The 18,498-nt window shown below is 42.5% G+C and overlaps 1 protein-coding gene across 3 annotated transcripts in view; it reads right to left on the bottom strand.

Moving 5' to 3' along the window:
* The window catches only part of NTRK3 (neurotrophic receptor tyrosine kinase 3), a 414,011-nt gene that overhangs the window by 244,703 nt on the left and 150,810 nt on the right, over positions 1-18,498 (bottom strand). For all 3 annotated transcript variants that reach the window (XM_083712570.1, XM_083712569.1, XM_083712571.1), the window contains exon 4: positions 5,758-5,826. In XM_083712570.1, the coding sequence (XP_083568696.1) occupies positions 5,758-5,826 (69 nt within the window). The remainder of the gene's footprint in view (positions 1-5,757; positions 5,827-18,498) is intronic.

Genomic DNA, 18,498 nt, shown 5'->3' with positions numbered 1-18,498 from the left:
GCATGTGGAGGAGCGGAGACGCAAACTCGGTTCACCAGATTACAAGTCTATCGCTCTTAACCACTACACCACACTGGCTTTCTCAATGATCAGTTATGGGCCCTTATGACATTGGGTTGCATCCAGTGCTAGTTTTAATCAGAGTGGACCCACTGAAGTTAATAAGCATGATTACCTGAAGTTAATGTCTTTTCAGGCCAGGGGTTTATCTTTCCCCACAAGTACACATGTTGAGGAAGGCAATACGCCTGCTTAGGGTATGCACCTCACAGCAAGCTAAAAACATAATTCTTCCAACATAACACAAATTTTCCTTCCGTGCAGGAAAAATGTTGTGTGTGAGCAGGTATGTTGTGCTTTAAACATAAACTTACAAAATCTTCAGGAACTAAAGTGTCATTACTTTTGATTTTGGTGACCATGGCAGACAATCAAGCAAGTTACCACACCAACATATAAGTTGAAAGTAGCTCAAAAACATAAGAGGTTGGGACCATTGAATTGTCAATGGTTGGGTCTGTTGAACCCTCTCTGTTCCTTTAGCATCCTCTAGAGGGCGCTGCAGGGCTTGGGCATCCCTTAAGTCAGGCATGGCCAAACTTGGCCCTCCAGATGTTTTGGGACTACAACTCCCATTCATCCCTAGCTAACAGGACCAGTGGTCTGGGATGATGGGAACTGTAGACCCAAAACATCTGGAGGGCCAAGTTTGGCCATGCCTGCCATAAGTTAATAATGACAGTGGGACTGCTCCAAGTAGAGCCAGCATTGGTAGGAAATAGACTTCTCTGCAGTTTCCCCCCTTGCCTTGTAGGAAAAGCTGCTTTTCCAATGAGCTTTGCAAAGCAGGGTGCAAAGCAATAACATTTTACATTTCTCCCTGATGACCAGTGTTGACTTTTCAGCACGTCTGTCTGCCCCCAGTGGTAGGCTCAGCAAGGAGCATCACAAAGGAGGAGCAGACAAGATGAAAATGCCACAGGCCAGCTGCAAGAGAATGACAGGAGAGAGGAAAATCTATAGCCCACCTAGGGATGCTTGAGAAATCTGACGTTTGCACATTCCCATGTGAACCAATCTAACCCTAACCTCTCTGACTAATGCATGGATCAGAAAATAGCTACCCACACTGGATTTTGTACTTCTTCAAATGTTGAAAACACAATTCTTGGCAGCTTAAATGGGCCACCTCCAGCATTTTTTGTCTGCTACTGCGAGAGCCCCTGCATTAGTGGATGGCAGAGTTTAAAGGCTGCACCACAAAGGAATCCAATGTAACTAATGGATGCTTGTTGTGCAACCTCTGATTCTTGTTGTGCAATCCATTACACAACAATGGTTGGTAATGTGCAGTCGTACCTTGGTTTTCGAATTTAATCTCTTCCGGGAGTCTGTTCAACTCCCAGAAAAGCTCCAAAACCAAGACTAGCTGCAGGAGCGTCCTGAAGCCAATCGGAAGCCGTGGAAGCCATGCTGGACATTTGGCTTCTGAAAATCATTCAAAAAATGGAACAATCTTTCAGGAGCCGAAACGTTCAAGTTCAAAGGCATTCAGCTTCTGAGGTTCCACTGTACTTGTGTTTTCCCTTCTGCAGCAAACTTCCACAAGCACAACAAGTAACCGACTTTAACCTAATAGTAATTATTATTATTATTATTATTATTATTATTATTATTATTATTATTTCATTCTTTGTATCCCGCCCACCTAACTGGGTAGCCCAAGCCATTCTGGGTAGCTTCCAACATATATAAAACATTACACATTAAAAAGCTTCCCTATACAGGGCCGCCTTCAGATGTCTTCTAAAGGTTAAACTTAGCACCACAATGAATCAATCCAATATATCCAAATACTTTTTAAACAATGTATTTTTTAAAAAGTGTATTTTGAGGATAGATACATTTTGAAATGTGGTTGAATTTAGAAATATATGAATACATGCTTAAATGTGATTTTTCATGTGGGGTTTGTATGTTTTTTTTGAAGCAAATTTATTTGAAACGAAGTGTCATGGACCAATAATAGACTGATTTGCTCTTCCCTAGGCTCACAGCACTGATGTCAGACCGACCCAAGCCATGTGGAGTTATCTACAACCAAGTTACATCTTAGATAGGATTTCCAAGTTGGAGGAGGTAATTTTCTTCTATTCTTAGCACCCTTGTAAAGTTAATTTCCCTCCGTTCCAGCCATCTGTTTAAGAGCCATTGCAGAGCTATAGCCAGATGAGCTGGAAGTTTCCTCCTCTAGAGACTTATTTAGCAATACTTATTCCTGGAAAGGGCAAGTGCATTCAGACGGCATTTTTTAATTTGTACGTTCAGGTTGAAAGTGTTGCCAGCCTAATGTCTTGTTCCTACAAGATTCCCCATAGGTATGCCGGGTGGAAGGGAAAAGAGAAAGGCATGCCTCTGAATTTGCCTCTGATCATGCCTCTGAATAACACTTGATGGAGAACATAAGTGGAAAGACTGCTGTTGCGCTCATGTCCTGCTTGCGGGCTCCCCGTAGGAATCTGTGAGAACAAAATACGGGACTAAATAGAGCTTTGGTCTGATCCGGCAAGGATCTTCTTGTACTCTTAAAGGGTTAAAGCTCCCCCAAGACCCACATCAGGCTCCTGAACCTTAAAAGGGGGATCTATACTGATAATTTTGCGGGACGCAGGTGGCGCTGTGGGTTAAAGCCTCAGTGCCTAGGACTTGCCGATCGAAAGGTCGGCGGTTCGAATCCCTGCGGCGGGGTGCGCTCCCGTTGCTCGGTCCCAGCGCCTGCCAACCTAGCAGTTCGAAAGCACCCCTGGGTGCAAGTAGATAAATAGGGACCGCTTACCAGCGGGAAGGTAAACGGCATTTCCGTGTGCGGCTCTGGCTCGCCAGAGCAGCGATGTCACGCTGGCCACGTGACCCGGAAGTGTCTCCGGACAGCGCTGGCCCCTGGCCTCTTGAGTGAGATGGGCGCACAACCCCAGAGTCTGTCAAGACTGGCCCGTACGGGCAGGGGTACCTTTACCTTTACCTTTATACTGATAATTTGGGAAGAAAAGTCTTGCACACAAGGGCAAACTACATGATAAGCATCAAATGTAGCTTGGTCCTGATACAGAGTCGGATGTTTGGTCAATCTAGTCCAGTCTTGTCCACATTAAGGATCAACAGCACTCCATGGTCTCTCTTTATTGCAGTTCACCTATCTCGGATCATTTCAATGGAGAATTAAATCTCAGATGCTATGAATATAAAGAAGAGTGCTCTACCAGGAGATAGGGGCTCCCACTAGGGATGGGCTAATACACCGTTCATGGTTTCTCTGAGTTTTTGCACTTTCCCAATCTTAAATTCAGTTCTCCAACATCAGATTGCAATTTTTAAAAAGCTGCTCATGAAAATTTGTCATCAGCTTAATGTGAATGTCTCCTAATATATATTATATGCAATTTCTCCTAGTATGCACATTTTTCCGAAACACATTTCTCTAATATAATGCATTTATGTATGCTATATTTCTACAACAATTTAATACATGCATTTTAGGGCAGATTACTTGGGCAGAAAACTGCAATGCAAAATTCAGAAAAGTGAAAATTTCAAAGAACGGCTGAGTTTCAGTTCATGCATTGTTTAGGAAACTACAAATTATGTAAATTCACCTTTGAACATGAACTGAATTGAATCGAGCTATTATCTAAAGCCAGGGCATGACAACGTTTGAGTTGCCATTAGCACAGAGAATCAATTCCAAATTCAGCATTTTAGCCAGACGTCTCCTTCAAGCATGGGCTTTGCTTTATTTCTGCAATATGACTATCAGTCTTTTATTCATGTAATGACTTGACGGTGGGGGGGAGCAACTATGCTGAGTTTACACTGGTGATAACACACTGAGTCCCACTTGAGGGACTGGTCTTTATTCTTCCATAAGTCACTTCTCACTTACAGCTCTATTGATCACAGGTGAGGATGAATGAGATATTCCCATGATCCTCTGGGATGAATCCTACATAACGTATATGCTTTTATTTCTGACACAGAACTATTTCTAAAACTCAACAAAACAGGTCACCAGGGCACCACTCCATTGATTTCATGTCCACTTATTCTTCTCATATGGCGCTGAATGCTTTATTTATAATTCAGGAAGCTGCAGACCTGCTAGGCCCCAAGGGAGATGCTAGCCTATCTCACATGGAGTAGTCGGAAAAGTGCTTCAGTTGTTGCAGAGGAGGGAGGTCAAAAAGCCATTGCTTCTTCTGGTCTGCCTAAAAACTACAGCTAAGATGTGCCAAAGAACATAAGGAGAGTCTTCTGGATCAAGCCAATGCCCCATCTAGTCCAGCATTCTGTTCTCATAGTGGCCAATGAGATGCCCACGGGAAGTCAGAAATTAGGTCCTGAGCTTCACAGCATTCTCCCCAGTTGTGATTCCCAGCAACTGCCATTCAGAGGCATCTTGTTTTTGACAGGGGAGGTGGCTAGTAGGCGTGGATAGCCATATCCCCCATGAATTTGTGTAACCTCCTTTTAAAATTGTCCAACATGCCGGTCATGACAACATCTCGCAAGAGCAAATTCCATAGTTTCTTTATGTGCTGTGTGAAAATGTATTTTCTTTTGTTTGTTCAGAACCACCCGCCATTCAGCTTCATTGGATGGTGCCTGATTCTAGTATTATGAGAGAAGGAGAAAAACATTTCTCCCTGTCCACAGTCTCCATATGATGTATACTTTTGTATACCTTTGCCATATCATCCCTTGACTTGTAGGTCTCCCTGACCCAAGCTCTACAGCTCCAAACTTTGTAACCTTTTCTCATGGGGGATTTGCTCCAATGCAACAATGCAAACTTCTCTTCCTCCCTTGCCCAGGACCAGCCCAAGACATTTTGGTACCTGAAGGAAATCAGAAAATGGCATTCCCTCCCTCTTCCAGCCAGGGAAAAAGGGGAAAGGAAAGATCTACATAAGGAACAAGATGGGGAATGAAGATCCATATAGGGATCTGCCACCTGAAATGGTCACCTTACCTTGCCTCCTGGGTAGTCCAGCCCTGTGATTCCCCTGCCCCCTTTTTTTGAGACCAGGCAGGTTTCACAACACATCCCAGAAGAGGTAAGGGACCCCTGGACAGTTAGGTCCAGTCAAATTTGACTACGGGGTGCGGAGCTCATCTCACTTTTCAGGCCAAGGTAGCTGTGCTGGCCACAAACAGCTTTCCGGGTCATGTGGCCAGCACAGCTAAACTGTTTCTGGTGCAATGGGACACCATGACAAGTGCCAGAGTGCACGAAAACACCATTTACCTTCCCGCCACAGCAGTACCTATTTATCTACTTGCACTGGTGTGCTTTCGAACTGCTAGGTTGGCAGAAGCTGGGACAGAGCAATGGGAACTCCACCCTGTCGTGGGGATTTGAACCGCCAACCTTCCGATCAGCAAACCCAAGAGGCTTGGTGGTTTAGACCACAGTGCCACCTGTGTCCCAATTTTTTTTACCTCCAGAAGAGGAGGGTTAACACAGGATCACCATTTTCCTGCATCAGCCATGTCTGTATCATTAATATGCATTTCTGCTTAAAAGTGACCCTTAACTACACCTTCGTCCAATGTTTCCATCCTGTTTGAATCCTTAAAAGATCTCCTAACTGCCTCTTCCCCTCCCATTTGCATCCTGAAAAGGGCCCTTAACTGACACTTCCTTTGGCCTTCCCCCTCCCATTTGCATTTGCAGAAAACACGTCCCAAGTAAAAACTTACAGCTCGGTAAGTCTCAATGTCTTGAAGAGTAGCCATGACAGCGTAGTCAGCCGGTTACCAGAGAGGTTTCTGAGAGGGGGAGAAAAAAAGAGAGAGGAAGAATTTACTGTGAATAATTATCTCCGCACTGCAACTTCTGCAACTGAGCTCAGCTCATAATTACCCTGTAGAAGTAGTGATATTACAAGTTGGAGGGGGGGATTCACACCAGAAAAAGAGAAATTAAGGTAGTCTTTCCCCACGACAACCAAAATTAGAAAGATAAAATGAAAAATCAATATATTGTAAAATGTGCTCTCTCAGCATGAATAAATGATTCTAATTAAACAAGGAAAAATCTATTGCCAATATTTCCAAGGATCTATTGGTACTCTAATATTAAAGTGGGCCCAATGCCTAAACAGGTGTTTTATCAGTGTGGTAAGTATTCCATACAATGTCGTTGTTGTTGTTGTTTTAAATGCCCAGGCAATCCAAATTCTGTGACATTAATTCTGCAAGCTGTAGAAATTATGCAATTTGCATTATAGCTCTTATTTTCCACTATTCGCTCCACCACTTTTACTATTCTGCAAAATTTGATTCATTGAGAGACTTAACTGTACCTAATTCAGTGTTGGGCTGGGACTTATAGTTGAACTTTGGCAAATTTCTCCCTCCCTCCCTCCCTCCCTCCCTCCCTATCTCTCTCTTTCAGATCCTCCCTCTTCAATATGGAGATAATAATTCTAGGTTGTTTCTAATGCTAGTCCTATCCAGAGTAGACCCACTGAAGTTAATAAACATGCCCACGTTAGGTCCATTACGTTCCATAGGTCTACCCTGACTAGGACATACTTGGAGACAACCCAATGAAGTGCCTTACAGAGCCATTGGAACAAGATAATGTATGTGAAACAAATATAACTCTAAACAGGAGTGTTAAGATCTGCAGAAGGAGTTGTCTTGGTCTTTCCACCATGCTCAGAAGTGCTGGGAAAGGCCAGGAGAGAGATTCCTCTGTGGCGGCCCCTAAACTGTGGAACTCATTACCACTAGGATCTTTTGTTACATAACTTCTGCTGGCTTTTGACAGTTAAGGTACTTTGTTTTGTGGGACCCACCTCTTTTGCTCAATTTACACTGTTCTGGAATGCTTCTACTTGTTTTTATTTATTAAATTTGTAGAATTGAAAGAGTTTTGTTTTTATAACTACATCGTTGTAACCCTCTCTGGGACTTCAGGGAGAAGGGCAGGTAAGAAAACTTATAAATGAAACCCCAGCCCATTTTTCACAGATCTGCAGTTTACACTTAAAGCAGTGTTGCAACAGTCCTGGCTTCTCCTCTTTCCAAAGGATTCTGGAAGCTGTAGTTTGTGAAGGGTAAGTAAAGGTAAAGGTACCCCTGCCCATACGGGCCAGTCGTGTCCGACTCTAGGGTTGTGCGCCCATCTCACTTAAGAGGCCGGGGGCCAGCGCTGTCCGAAGACACTTCCGGGTCACGTGGCCAGCGTGACAAGCTGCATCTGGCGAGCCAGCGCAGCACACGGAACACCATTTACCTTCCCGCTAGTAAGCGGTCCCTATTTATCTACTTGTACCCAGGGGTGCTTTCGAACTGCTAGGTTGGCAGGCGCTGGGACGGAACGACTGGAGCGCACCCCGCCACGGGGATTCGAACCGCCGACCATGCGATCGGCAAGTCCTAGGCGCTGAGGTTTTACCCACAGCGCCACCCGTGTCCCTTGTGAAGGGTAGTGAGAGTTGTTAGGGGAGCCCTATTCCCCTCACAGAACTATAGTTTAACAACCCAATCCCTCTTCCCAGATAACTCTTTGAATTCTTCCTTTGCGAGGGGAACATCTCTCAGCACCCTTTACAAACTACAGTTCCCAGGATTCTTTGGGGGAAACCATGGAGGTTTAAAATGGTATGGAACTGCTTTAAAGTATTGGTGGTATTGTATTCTCCCCCTTGGCAACTTATCATATCATAAAGGTAAAGGTAAAGGGACCCCTGACCATTAGGTCCAGTCGTGGCCAACTCTCGGGTTGCGGCGCTCATTTCGCTTTATTGGCCGTGGGAGCCGGCATACAGCTTCTGGGTCATGTGGCCAGCATGACTAAGCCACTTCTGGCGAACCAAAGCAGTGCACGGAAATGCCGTTTACCTTCCCGTCGGAGCGGTACCTATTTATCTACTTGCACTTTGATGTGCTTTTGAACTGCTAGGTTGCCAGGAGCAGGGACCAAGCAACGGGAGCTCACCCCGTCACAGGGATTCGAACCGCTGACCTTCTGATCGGCAAGTCCTAGGCTCTGTGGTTTAACCCACAGCACCACCCGCGTCCCTTTATCATTTTATATTTATCTCCTTTTGGAAAAATTCTGTGTGTGTGTGTGTGTGTGTGTGTGTGTGTGTGTCACTCACTCACTCACTGTCACACACCCCTTCATCCCCTTCACATACTGACCTCCTTAAAATACCTGCTCCACAATATTTTACACCCAACATTTGGACTATTTAAACATATAGTGCAGATGGGACCAGAGGCAGGCCTTAATAACCATACTTTTTAATTTTTGTGTTTTTAATGGAAGGTGGGTTGTGGAAACATGGTTGCTGGGTGTGTATACATAACAAACTATAGCAAGATGGGGAGAGTATTTGGCAGGCCATCCTTATGAAAGCACAGCAAGGAATTTTAATACCGCAAGGATTTTTTTTAAAAGGGATCTAAATTTGCCTTTTCCATCTTTGCCATATTCACACCGAATGAGGCTGCTGCCATGGCAACCCAAGACAACCTCTGAGAAGTCCCCTCCACTCCAGCGGGAAAAGAAAAAAAAAAGAGGGGGGCAGAATCAGTTTTCCACAGGCAGCATTTACAAACCAGCATCCAAAACCCGACCCTTTCTCATCCCCTCCCCGTACCACTTAGGGAGCTGAGAAAGAACAAGGACATCAACAGAGGAAAAGTGCTATTTTCTATAGAGATGACTCCAATACACAACTCTGCGTAGTAAAGCAGAGATGGGGAACTGGACTCCAACTCCCATCTGCCCCAGCCAACATAGCCAATGATCAGGGAATGCTGGGAGTTGTAGTCCAACAACAACTGGATGGTCACAGGTTCCTCGCCCCATGATAAAGGGGAAAGCATCAGTGAGTAACCTAGGAAGCTGCTATCTACAACAACAGACCATGTGTCCACTTATTCTGTTTTGACTGGCAGTAGTTCTCTAGGGTCTCAGCAAGAGGTATTCCCACTGATCAAACTCTGCCACTGATATGGACCCTTCTTGAATGGTCCCCAGTGCTGTACAACAGATTGAAGGATGAATATATTTTAAGGTTTTAACCACAGCATCGGAAGCCAAACTCAAGGCAACTTCCTATATTCCTAGTGTTTCCATGGGTGGGAATCTGAGACAGAGCCTTGTCTGTAGCAGCAACTCGGCTGCAGAAGTGCTTCCCCAAAGGGTGCTAAACTAGTTCCATCCATTGTCTTTAGGAAGGAAATACACGCATGTATTTCATCCGGCTTTCAACTATGTTTAATCAGGATATTGGTGTTTAGATTGCCCCACTCTCCTCAGTTTCTCTGGTTTAGTTATTTTACATTACCTAATTATCTGTATGGCTTTAGTGCACTGTGAACCGCTAGGAGGAGGCAAGGACTATTGGAACCAAAATGCTGGTGATGACGATGAATCAAATCACGTTCCTTCTCAGAGCTCTTCCATTCTGTTTATACAAGGTCTCCATCACCCCTGGCACCATTCTGGTCCAGCTTCCCCACCACCACATTTCCTAGAGTTCATCAGTTGCCATGAGCTTTCTCCTTGTTACACGTAGGGTTGCCATACTGCAGTAATGGCCAAACTTGGCCCTCCAGGTTTTTTGGGACTACAACTTCCACCATCCCTAGCTAACAGGACCAGTCAGGGATGATGGGAATTGTAGTCCCAAAACAGCTGGAAGGCCAAGTTTGATCATCACTGCCATACTGTCTCTAACAGAAATCGTAAAAATGTCCAGGAAAATAGCAATCCATGTTGGCAGTGCTGTTTTTTGCCAATTTTCCATAAAAATAGCTCAACAACTTTTGGCAAAACTAGAAAACACTCAACAACCAGCAACCCTAGTTACACCTGGAACTGTTTGTTGCACTCAACTAGTAGCTGACCTACATTTTGGGGGCCCTGAAGCTTAAACTGTCATGGAGGCCCCTTCACAACCAGCAAAGAGGTCTGGGTAACCACTGTTTTCTCCTTCCATTAAAGATCACCACACCTTTGCAATATCTATGCTACTGACTCTCAGACTTTTGTTTTTTTTTTTTGTGCATAATTTTTATTGGTTTACAAAATCAAAATACAAACAAACATAACAATTCTCTACATATTCTATAAGAAGATGACTTCCTTCAGTCTTACCACGAATCGTCCATACTACTAATAAACATTATTTCTGCGTTTCTTTGTTTGTAATGCCATAAGTCATTTCCATTTGTACATTTCCTTTTGGACATTACCCTTTACCTCTTACAGAGCATCTTTGAAACCCACCAGAGTTATCTGATCATCAATTAGATTTTCCAGATATTTTGTGAAACTTTCCCAGTCTTTGACAAACCTCTGATCCTTTATGTATCTGATTTTTCCTGTCAACCTGTCCATCTCCGCATATTCTAATAATTTCGATCTCCAATCCTCCAATGACGGTATACCCTCTAATTTCCAATTTTTGGCTATTAAGACCCTTGCTGCTGTTGTTGCATATTGGAATAGCTTATGATCTTTCTTCTTGATCTCCCTTCCCACCAGACCCAGCAGGAACGCCTCCGGTCTTTTAACAAAGGTATATTTTAACATTTTCTTCATTTCATTATATATACTCTCCCAAAACCCTTTAACCTTTTGGCATTCCCACCACATATGGTAGAAAGTTCCCTCCTTTTCCCTGCACTTCCAACATTTATTGCTAGATCCGTACATTCTTGCTAGTTTTGCAGGGGTCAGATACCAGCGATAGAACATTTTCATTAGGTTCTCTTTTAATAACACACAGGCCGTGAATTTAAGGTGTTGGTTCCAGAGTTTTTCCCACTCTTCGAAATAGATATTGCGACCCAGATCTCTAGCCCAATGTATCATTACTGCCTTAACTTCCTCGTCAACTAGGTTCCAATCCAATAATTGTTTATACATTTTGGACAGAGTTTTTGTATTATTTTCCAAAATCTCGGTTTGAAATCTAGAACTCTTGTCAGCATAACCTTTATCTTTAACATCTTTCCTAAACATTCCGTTTATCTGATGGTAATGCAGCCAGTCATACACTTGGGACTTAACCTGGTCGTACGGCCTCATTTTCCACTTTCCTTCCTCCTTCATTAATAGTTGTTCGTAAGTTACCCATTTGGCTCTCCTATCGCTCTTTTTAACCGCCATAGCTTCTAGTGGTGACAGCCATTGTGGTGTTTTAGGTTCCAAAACATCTCTGTACCTTTCCCACACTTCCATTAGAGGGCCCCTGAAGATGTGATTTCCAAATTCTTTGTGCACTTTCTTCCTCTCATGCCACAAGTATGCGTGCCACCCGAATCGATTATCGTGGCCTTCTAGGTCTAGCACTTCCGCCTCTTCTAGTTTTATCCATGTTTTGACCCAGCACAGGCATGATGCCTCAAAATATAATTTCAAGTCTGGCAGGGCGAAGCCTCCTCTTTCTTTAATATCCGTTAATAGTTTAAATTTTATTCTCGGCTTCCTTCCCTGCCAGATAAATTTGGAAATCTCCCTGTGCCAGGTTTTGAATATTTTTGTGCCTTTGATCACCGGGATGTTTTGAAAATAAAATAGTATTCTTGGAAGTACCGACATTTTAATTGTGGCTATTCTACCCCAGAATGACAGTTTAAGTCTGCCCCACGTTTCTATATCTTTTTTGACTCTTTTCCACGTTGTTTCATAGTTGTTTTTAAATAAATCTATGTTCTTAGACGTTACCCATATGCCCAGATATTTCACTTTTTTGGTTACTTCTATTTCTGTTTCTCTTTGTAGTTCCTCGATTTTATCTGCCGACATATTTTTAGTTATTATTTTTGTTTTCCTTTTATTTAATTTAAAGCCCGTTACTTCCCCATATTGATCAAATTCTGCCAATACCTCTTTTATTGAGTCGAGTGGATCTTCCATTGTTACAACCAGGTCGTCTGCGAAAGCCTTAGTCTTATATTCGTGTTGACCGACCCTGATTCCTTTGATTTCTTTATTATCTCTAATGGAATTAAGTAGAACCTCTAGTATCATTATAAATAATAATGGGGACAGCGGGCATCCTTGTCTTGTTCCTTTGGTTACTATTATTTCGGTCGACTCCACATTATTTATTATTAATCTTGCTCTTTGTTCGGTATAAATTGCTTTTATCCCATTGTAAAATTCAGTACCTACTTCCATATATTCCAGTTGTTTCAGCAGGAATTCCCAGTTTACATTGTCGAACGCTTTTTCAGCGTCCACAAATAACAATAAACCTTCTTTGTCGCATCTTTCTGTTAAGTATTCTATAATATTGATAACATTCCTTATGTTATCTTTCATTTGCCTTCTTGGCAGAAAGCCGGCTTGGTCTTTATGAATACTTTCTACCAATACAGTTTTTAGTCTCCTTGCCAGGACTCCTGTAAAAATCTTATAATCTATGTTTAACAGGGAGATCGGTCTATAATTTTTAATTTGTTCTAGGTCTGAATCTTGTTTGGGGATTAGTGTAATCAATGCCTCCTTCCACGTCTCTGGTATTTCTCTTTCCTTAAGAATGTTGTTCATCACTTCTTGTAGTGGATTCACCAATACCGATTCCAACTCTTTATAGTATCTACTGGTTAACCCATCTGGGCCTGGGGCTTTCCCATTTTTTAGGTCTGTTATTATTGCTTTAATTTCTTCTGTCTCGATTGGGGCGTTTAACTCTTCTTTTGCAGCTGTAGTAATTTTGTTAATATTTTTGGATTTTAGATATCTCTCTATTTTTCTCGTCATATTTTTTCCTGTATTTTTAAAGAGTCCTCCATAGAAGTCCGTAAAGGCTCTCCTTATTTCTTTTGGCTTGTTTATCTCTACTCCTTCCACCACTATCTTATTTATTATACTCTGTTCTTTCCTTTTTTTCAATTGCCACGCTAAAAGCTTCCCTGGTTTGTTGGCATATTCAAAATTCCTCTGTCTCAATCTTTTAACCTTCCATTCTATCTCTCTATTTATCAGCATTGCGTATTGGGCTTGTAGTACCTTGATATTTTCTTTTATTTTCTTATTTTTTGGGTTTTGACTTAATTTCTGTTCATTCTCCATTATTTGTTGTGCGATTTCTTTTTTTCCTTTTTCCCTCTTTTTATTTTTAATTACGCTCTGTTGGATAAAGAAACCCCGCATCACCGCCTTGCCTGCATCCCAGACCACCCTTGGCTTTGTACCTTTGCCTAAGTTGTCCTCAAAATATTCTTTTAGTCTATTTTGGGCCTTTTCTACTACCTCTTGGTCATCCAACAGATAGTCCTTTAACTTCCATCTATTTAATCTGCTTTCTTGCCCTTTCAATTCCATTTTTACTGGGTTGTGGTCTGAGATTGTTCTGGTCTGGATCTCTACCTTTTTCGATCTTAAAACTAATTCTTTCGAAATCCAAATCTGATCCAGTCTTGATAGTGACTCGATGGGTTCTGAATGGAAGGTGTATTGTTTTTCCAGGGGGTATTTATATCTCCAAATATCCACTAAGTTGCAGTTTTGGACCAGGGAAAAGAAAGTTCTGGGTAACTTCCCTTCTTTACCTTTGGTATTCCTTTGTCTGTCTGACTCTAACGACACCACACCGTTCATGTCTCCCAACAATATAATTTTCTGGTCTGCGTAGTCAGATAACTTTTCTTCAAGTCTCCCGTAAAACTCTGATTTATTGTCATTGGGGGCATATATTCCCACTATTATTATCTTTTCTCCCTGCCAGTTAATTTGGACTGCTGATATCCTTCCTTCTTCATCTTTGAATAATTGTTTCGCTTCAATTTGTTTATTAATGTAAATAACTACCCCCCTCTTTTTACTCTGATCTGAGGATATAAATTCATTTCCTAATCTATGATTGATCAAAATTCTTTTGTGCTTCCTCGCTATATGCGTCTCTTGGAGACAAATAACATCTAGGCCTTCCTTCTTCAGAATATACTCAATTTTATTCCTCTTTCCCTTATCGTTCATCCCATTAACATTCCAACTGTAAACCTTTAACACCATTTTGATTTAATTGAGAGAGAGGAAGAGGAGTGGCTGTTGTTTCTTTTTTAGATTTCTTCTTCCGTCACTCCCTCCTCTCCCTCCTCCCCTCCCGAATTCCTCCCTCCTCCCTCCAGGTCCCCCCCGGTTCCCCCCTCCCCTCCCCCACCCCCTCTCCTTTGCGGTTTCAGTTCTTTATATTTCCTCAAAAACTTGTCTGTTTCTTCTGGATTTGACAATTTTTGTCTCTTGCTTCTATATGTAAAGGAGATGCCTTTGGGAAACTCCCACTTAAACTCAATGTTATTCCTTTTGAGTATCTGTACCAATTCTCTATAGGTATCCCTACGTTTTAGGAGCCTAACTGGGATGTCTTTAAAAATCACGATGGTATTCCCTTCAATGTTTAACCTTTTCTCTCTGTTTTTTTGGAGAACCCTATTTCTTATTTCTCTATCCTTAAACACAACTAGGCAGTCTCCTACGATTCTTTTATTCTTTGGTGTCTTAGTTTTTAGTCTGAAAGCCGATTGCACTGCCTTTTCAACCTCTTCTGTTGGTGCTTCCAGCCAGGGAGCTAATTCTATTATTAGTTTCTCTTTTATATTTTCTCCCGGGGCTTCGGGTATCCCTCTCATCCTAAGATTAGACTCCCTCTGTCTTAGTTCATTCATGGCAATCCAGTCTTTCATATCCTCTTGGCTTTTGTTCAAATCCAGAATCTCAGCTCTGATCTTTTCCTCCTCGCGCCTTACATCTCTCACTTCTGCTTTTGTCTTTTTCAAACCTTCCTCCACTGTCTGTGTCCTCCTGAATACCTCTTTCAGTTGACTCTTCAATTCACTAACTGTTTCGTCTAGCTTCTTATCTACTTCCCCTATTCTGTGTTCCACTTGCTCTAGTTTACGCTCTACATTTGTCTCACTCTGTTTTATCTCTGCAAACATTCTCAAAATCTCTGTTCTGAAATCCCCCTCTTGCTTTGATCCTTTCCTTTCCACTGGTGTTCCTCCTTCAGGTCTTTTCCCAGTGTTTGACATTCTTAATGCTAGAGGAGATCTGGTACTTAATACTTAGTACAGCAGATAATATGATTACCACACTTTTAAACTGAGATTAGTTTGCCCTGATTAGTTCTACCCCACAGTTTTTTATCCGTCCTTAAATTATTCACGTAAAACCACTTATTCTTTTTCACTGTGTTACACCCTTAGGGATATTCAGATAACCCCACGGGTTTGAGGTTCATATATCTGAAAGTTCATACGTCGGCAGTGGAGATGTACCTTAGATATACCTTAGATTAGCACTGAAAAATTAAAGAGTTATTGAGTATTGTTTGGGTAGGGGGATCAAAAGTTTCCCCGTCAAGAATCCACACCCCTTCTACCTGTGAGAGACCAAGGGTAAGGAAGGGGAGAAAAGGGGAGAAAAAAAGGAGAGAGAAGAGGAGAGAGGGAAGAAGAGGGAGGGAGGAAGGGAGGAGACTCTCAGACTTTTGAGATTGCTGAATTATATACAACAACAACAACAACAACCAATTTGAGTCAAGTGACTCAAATTGGGTCTACTAGACTTAAAATCTACTTGAGTCTACTAGGCTCATTGTGGACCAAAGTTGTTTCTGGGGCCCCTGAGCAGCAGTTCATTAAAGGAGGCACACAACTGAAGGAGAAGCACCGAGCCATGAGGGGTGGTGGTAGCCTAGGATCCACTACTGAGAAGCTGAGGCCAGGCAGTGGTATCCTCCTATTAAGCTCACATTCTAATAACATAAGTAGAGCCCCACTGGATCAGGCCAATGGTCCATCTAGTCCAGTATCCTGGTCTCACAGTGCCCAAAAGATGGCTATGGAAAGCCCACAAGCAGGACTTGAGTGCAATAGCAACTTCCCCACTTGCTTTCCCCAGCAACTGGCTTTCAGAGACATACAGCTTCCAACAGTGGAGGTAGACAATACACACAAAGATGCCCCCAGCACTGTCCAACTCAGGACACTGAAAATATATACTTTCAGACAGGTGTGGAAAACCAGATGTTCTCCAGTTGCTGTTGAACTATGATTTTCATCACTGGAACAAGCTGGGGCTGATGGGAGTTGTAGTCCAAATACATATGGAGAACACTTCATTACCCTGGACTTAAGAGAACCTGGAAGTCTTAAAGCCTCTCCCTTCTCCCTTTCCTTCTCCAGCAAACTAATCTCTTTCTACTTCTTCTAGGCTGGTTAAGCTCTTGAGCTCCCGCCCCTCTTTTGGCACCTGGATAAATGGATTATAGCCTGCTTAAAGAGCCAGTCACTATGGATGCTATTCTACCCAAGGCAAATCCTTGGCAGCAGGGATCCACCTTAAGTCCATATTTGGCTATATTCCACACTTTTTAGTTCTCATTTGTTCCACTCGGTACCCATCCACCAGCCCCTTTCTTCTCCACTGGCTAGTGACCTTTGCCAGAATTAGACTCTAGCCACAGCCTAACACCGAATCTGCCTCAGTTTGACACGTTGACCTTTTGCCTCTCTTTGTGGCAATGTTTATTCCAAGGTCATGAAACATGGGGTTTCCATGGGGTTGAGGGTTTTTTTCTGCTTTATTTTTTGTATTTGTTCCTTTGCAAAAGCAGCACGTTCCGTTCTTATAAACAAGAAATCAAAACAACAAGGTCTTGAAACTGGCTCTCACAAGCACAGGGATGGGGGTGGGAAAAGGATTCTGTTGGCATTTAAATCTACCTAGATTTCACTTTCCGAAACAATACAAGAACTAAAAGGCAGCCATCTTTCAAAATTCACACTTCTCTGAATTTTTGCAGCAAAGTTCTCCAGCAAGTAATGTGTACAAAAATGCATATGTAGTGTATATGCCAGCTGAGAGGAGACATAAAAGGATGAACTGTCTAGTCTAAGGTGTGTGCAGAAAGTGTGCAGGGAAAAATATTAGTGAAAGTAACATACAAAATTGCATCTTATGAGGAAAAATATAAATATTAGGGAAAACATGCTTAAGGAAAAATGCATTTATTAGGCAACCTCACATACAAGAATGTGTATATTAGAAGAAATTTGCTGATGTTTTCTTTCTAGGTTTTTTTTTAAGTTGCAAACTGTAGTGTGAATTTGGAAAACTAAAGAGAAACTGAAAAAAATAGAGAAACTGAAATTGTCAGAATTGGTCATCCATACCCTGAGTTAAGTTCAGTGTTATCTAATCAGCTTTCATACAAGTTCATCCATCTCTCAATAGACAAGTCCAATAGGGGAAGAATTGGACCAAGAAGCATTCCATAGTTTGAGATGTGGGGAGAAAGTGGTTGTTTTCTCCCCATCCTCTAATCAAAGAAAGATTAGGGTAGAGGAGAGAGAAAACAGATGGGAGAAAGGACAAAGGGGGAGCAACTCTGAGGCAGAATAAAAAAGGGAATACTCATCTCTCTGGAAGTGTCCTTTCGCAAAGGTCATGTTTTGCTACATTAAGCAGAAATGTCAAGAGAAGAACTGGATTCTAAAAGAGGTAAAGCAAAACACAGACACAAAGAGACCGCGAGCTTTCCACGCAAATACGGAATCAAAAATAGCATGATGTTGTTATTACAATTTAGGCCAGGGCACAATGGGAGATAGGAAACAGGTCCTCCTCGCTAGCTGGTAAATGGAGGTCCACAGGGGGTGGGGAGATGTGTCTTGTTTTCAGCCTCGCTCATTCCCTCTGGGAGAACAACAAAACAATAATCCGCATGCCACATTCCCTTCACTTTTAAGCAGCTGGCAAGAAATCCTACATCAAAAGCACAGTACAGGCTGGAAGGGGCAAAAGGATGAGGGCAAAGCTTCCACCTTGAGTGTTCACTAAGAGTTGGTTCTAGGATGCTCACAAAACTGGGTGTCTGGGTTTTGCAGAGATGTAAATCACAACTGGCAATGCTACTAGAGTGAGTCACTTCTGGCTCCCAACTCAATGCTTGCACCAATGCCCTAGGTATTTAGTGTGTGCCTTACTTCCTTATATAGCAGAGGTGGCTGAGGGCAGGGGTCCATCCATTGCCAACACTCTAGGGGCTGCTTGTTAATGTGGGTGAGACCTTTTTCAGATGGGAGAAGGGCTAGGCATCACAAAAAAAACAAAAAACATTTTGGCATCCCAGAATAAAAGTGGTGGGTGTTCTATATTATTGAGAAGCGATGGGAACCTTTGGTTCACACGCCAAACTTGGCACACCAGGATATTCAAGTTGATCTGCCCACCACATAGAGCAGTGTTTCTCAACCTTGGGTCCCCAGATGTTGTTGGACTACAACTCCCATCATCCCTGAGCTCTGGCCTAGCTAGCTAGGGATGATGGGAGTTGTAGTTCAACAACATCTGGGGACCCAAGGTTGAGAAAGGCTGACAAAGAGGAAGTAACATACTGAATACCAGACAAAGTCCTCTCCTACAGCTCCTACACAAAATTGTCCATTCTGTCGCCAATC

Source organism: Podarcis gaigeae (genome assembly GCF_964106915.1).
Source record: "Podarcis gaigeae genome assembly, chromosome: 14".
Taxonomy (NCBI): domain Eukaryota; kingdom Metazoa; phylum Chordata; class Lepidosauria; order Squamata; family Lacertidae; genus Podarcis; species Podarcis gaigeae.
The sequence above is the reverse complement of the archived record's forward strand: the minus strand, read 5'-3'. Positions and strand labels throughout refer to the sequence as shown.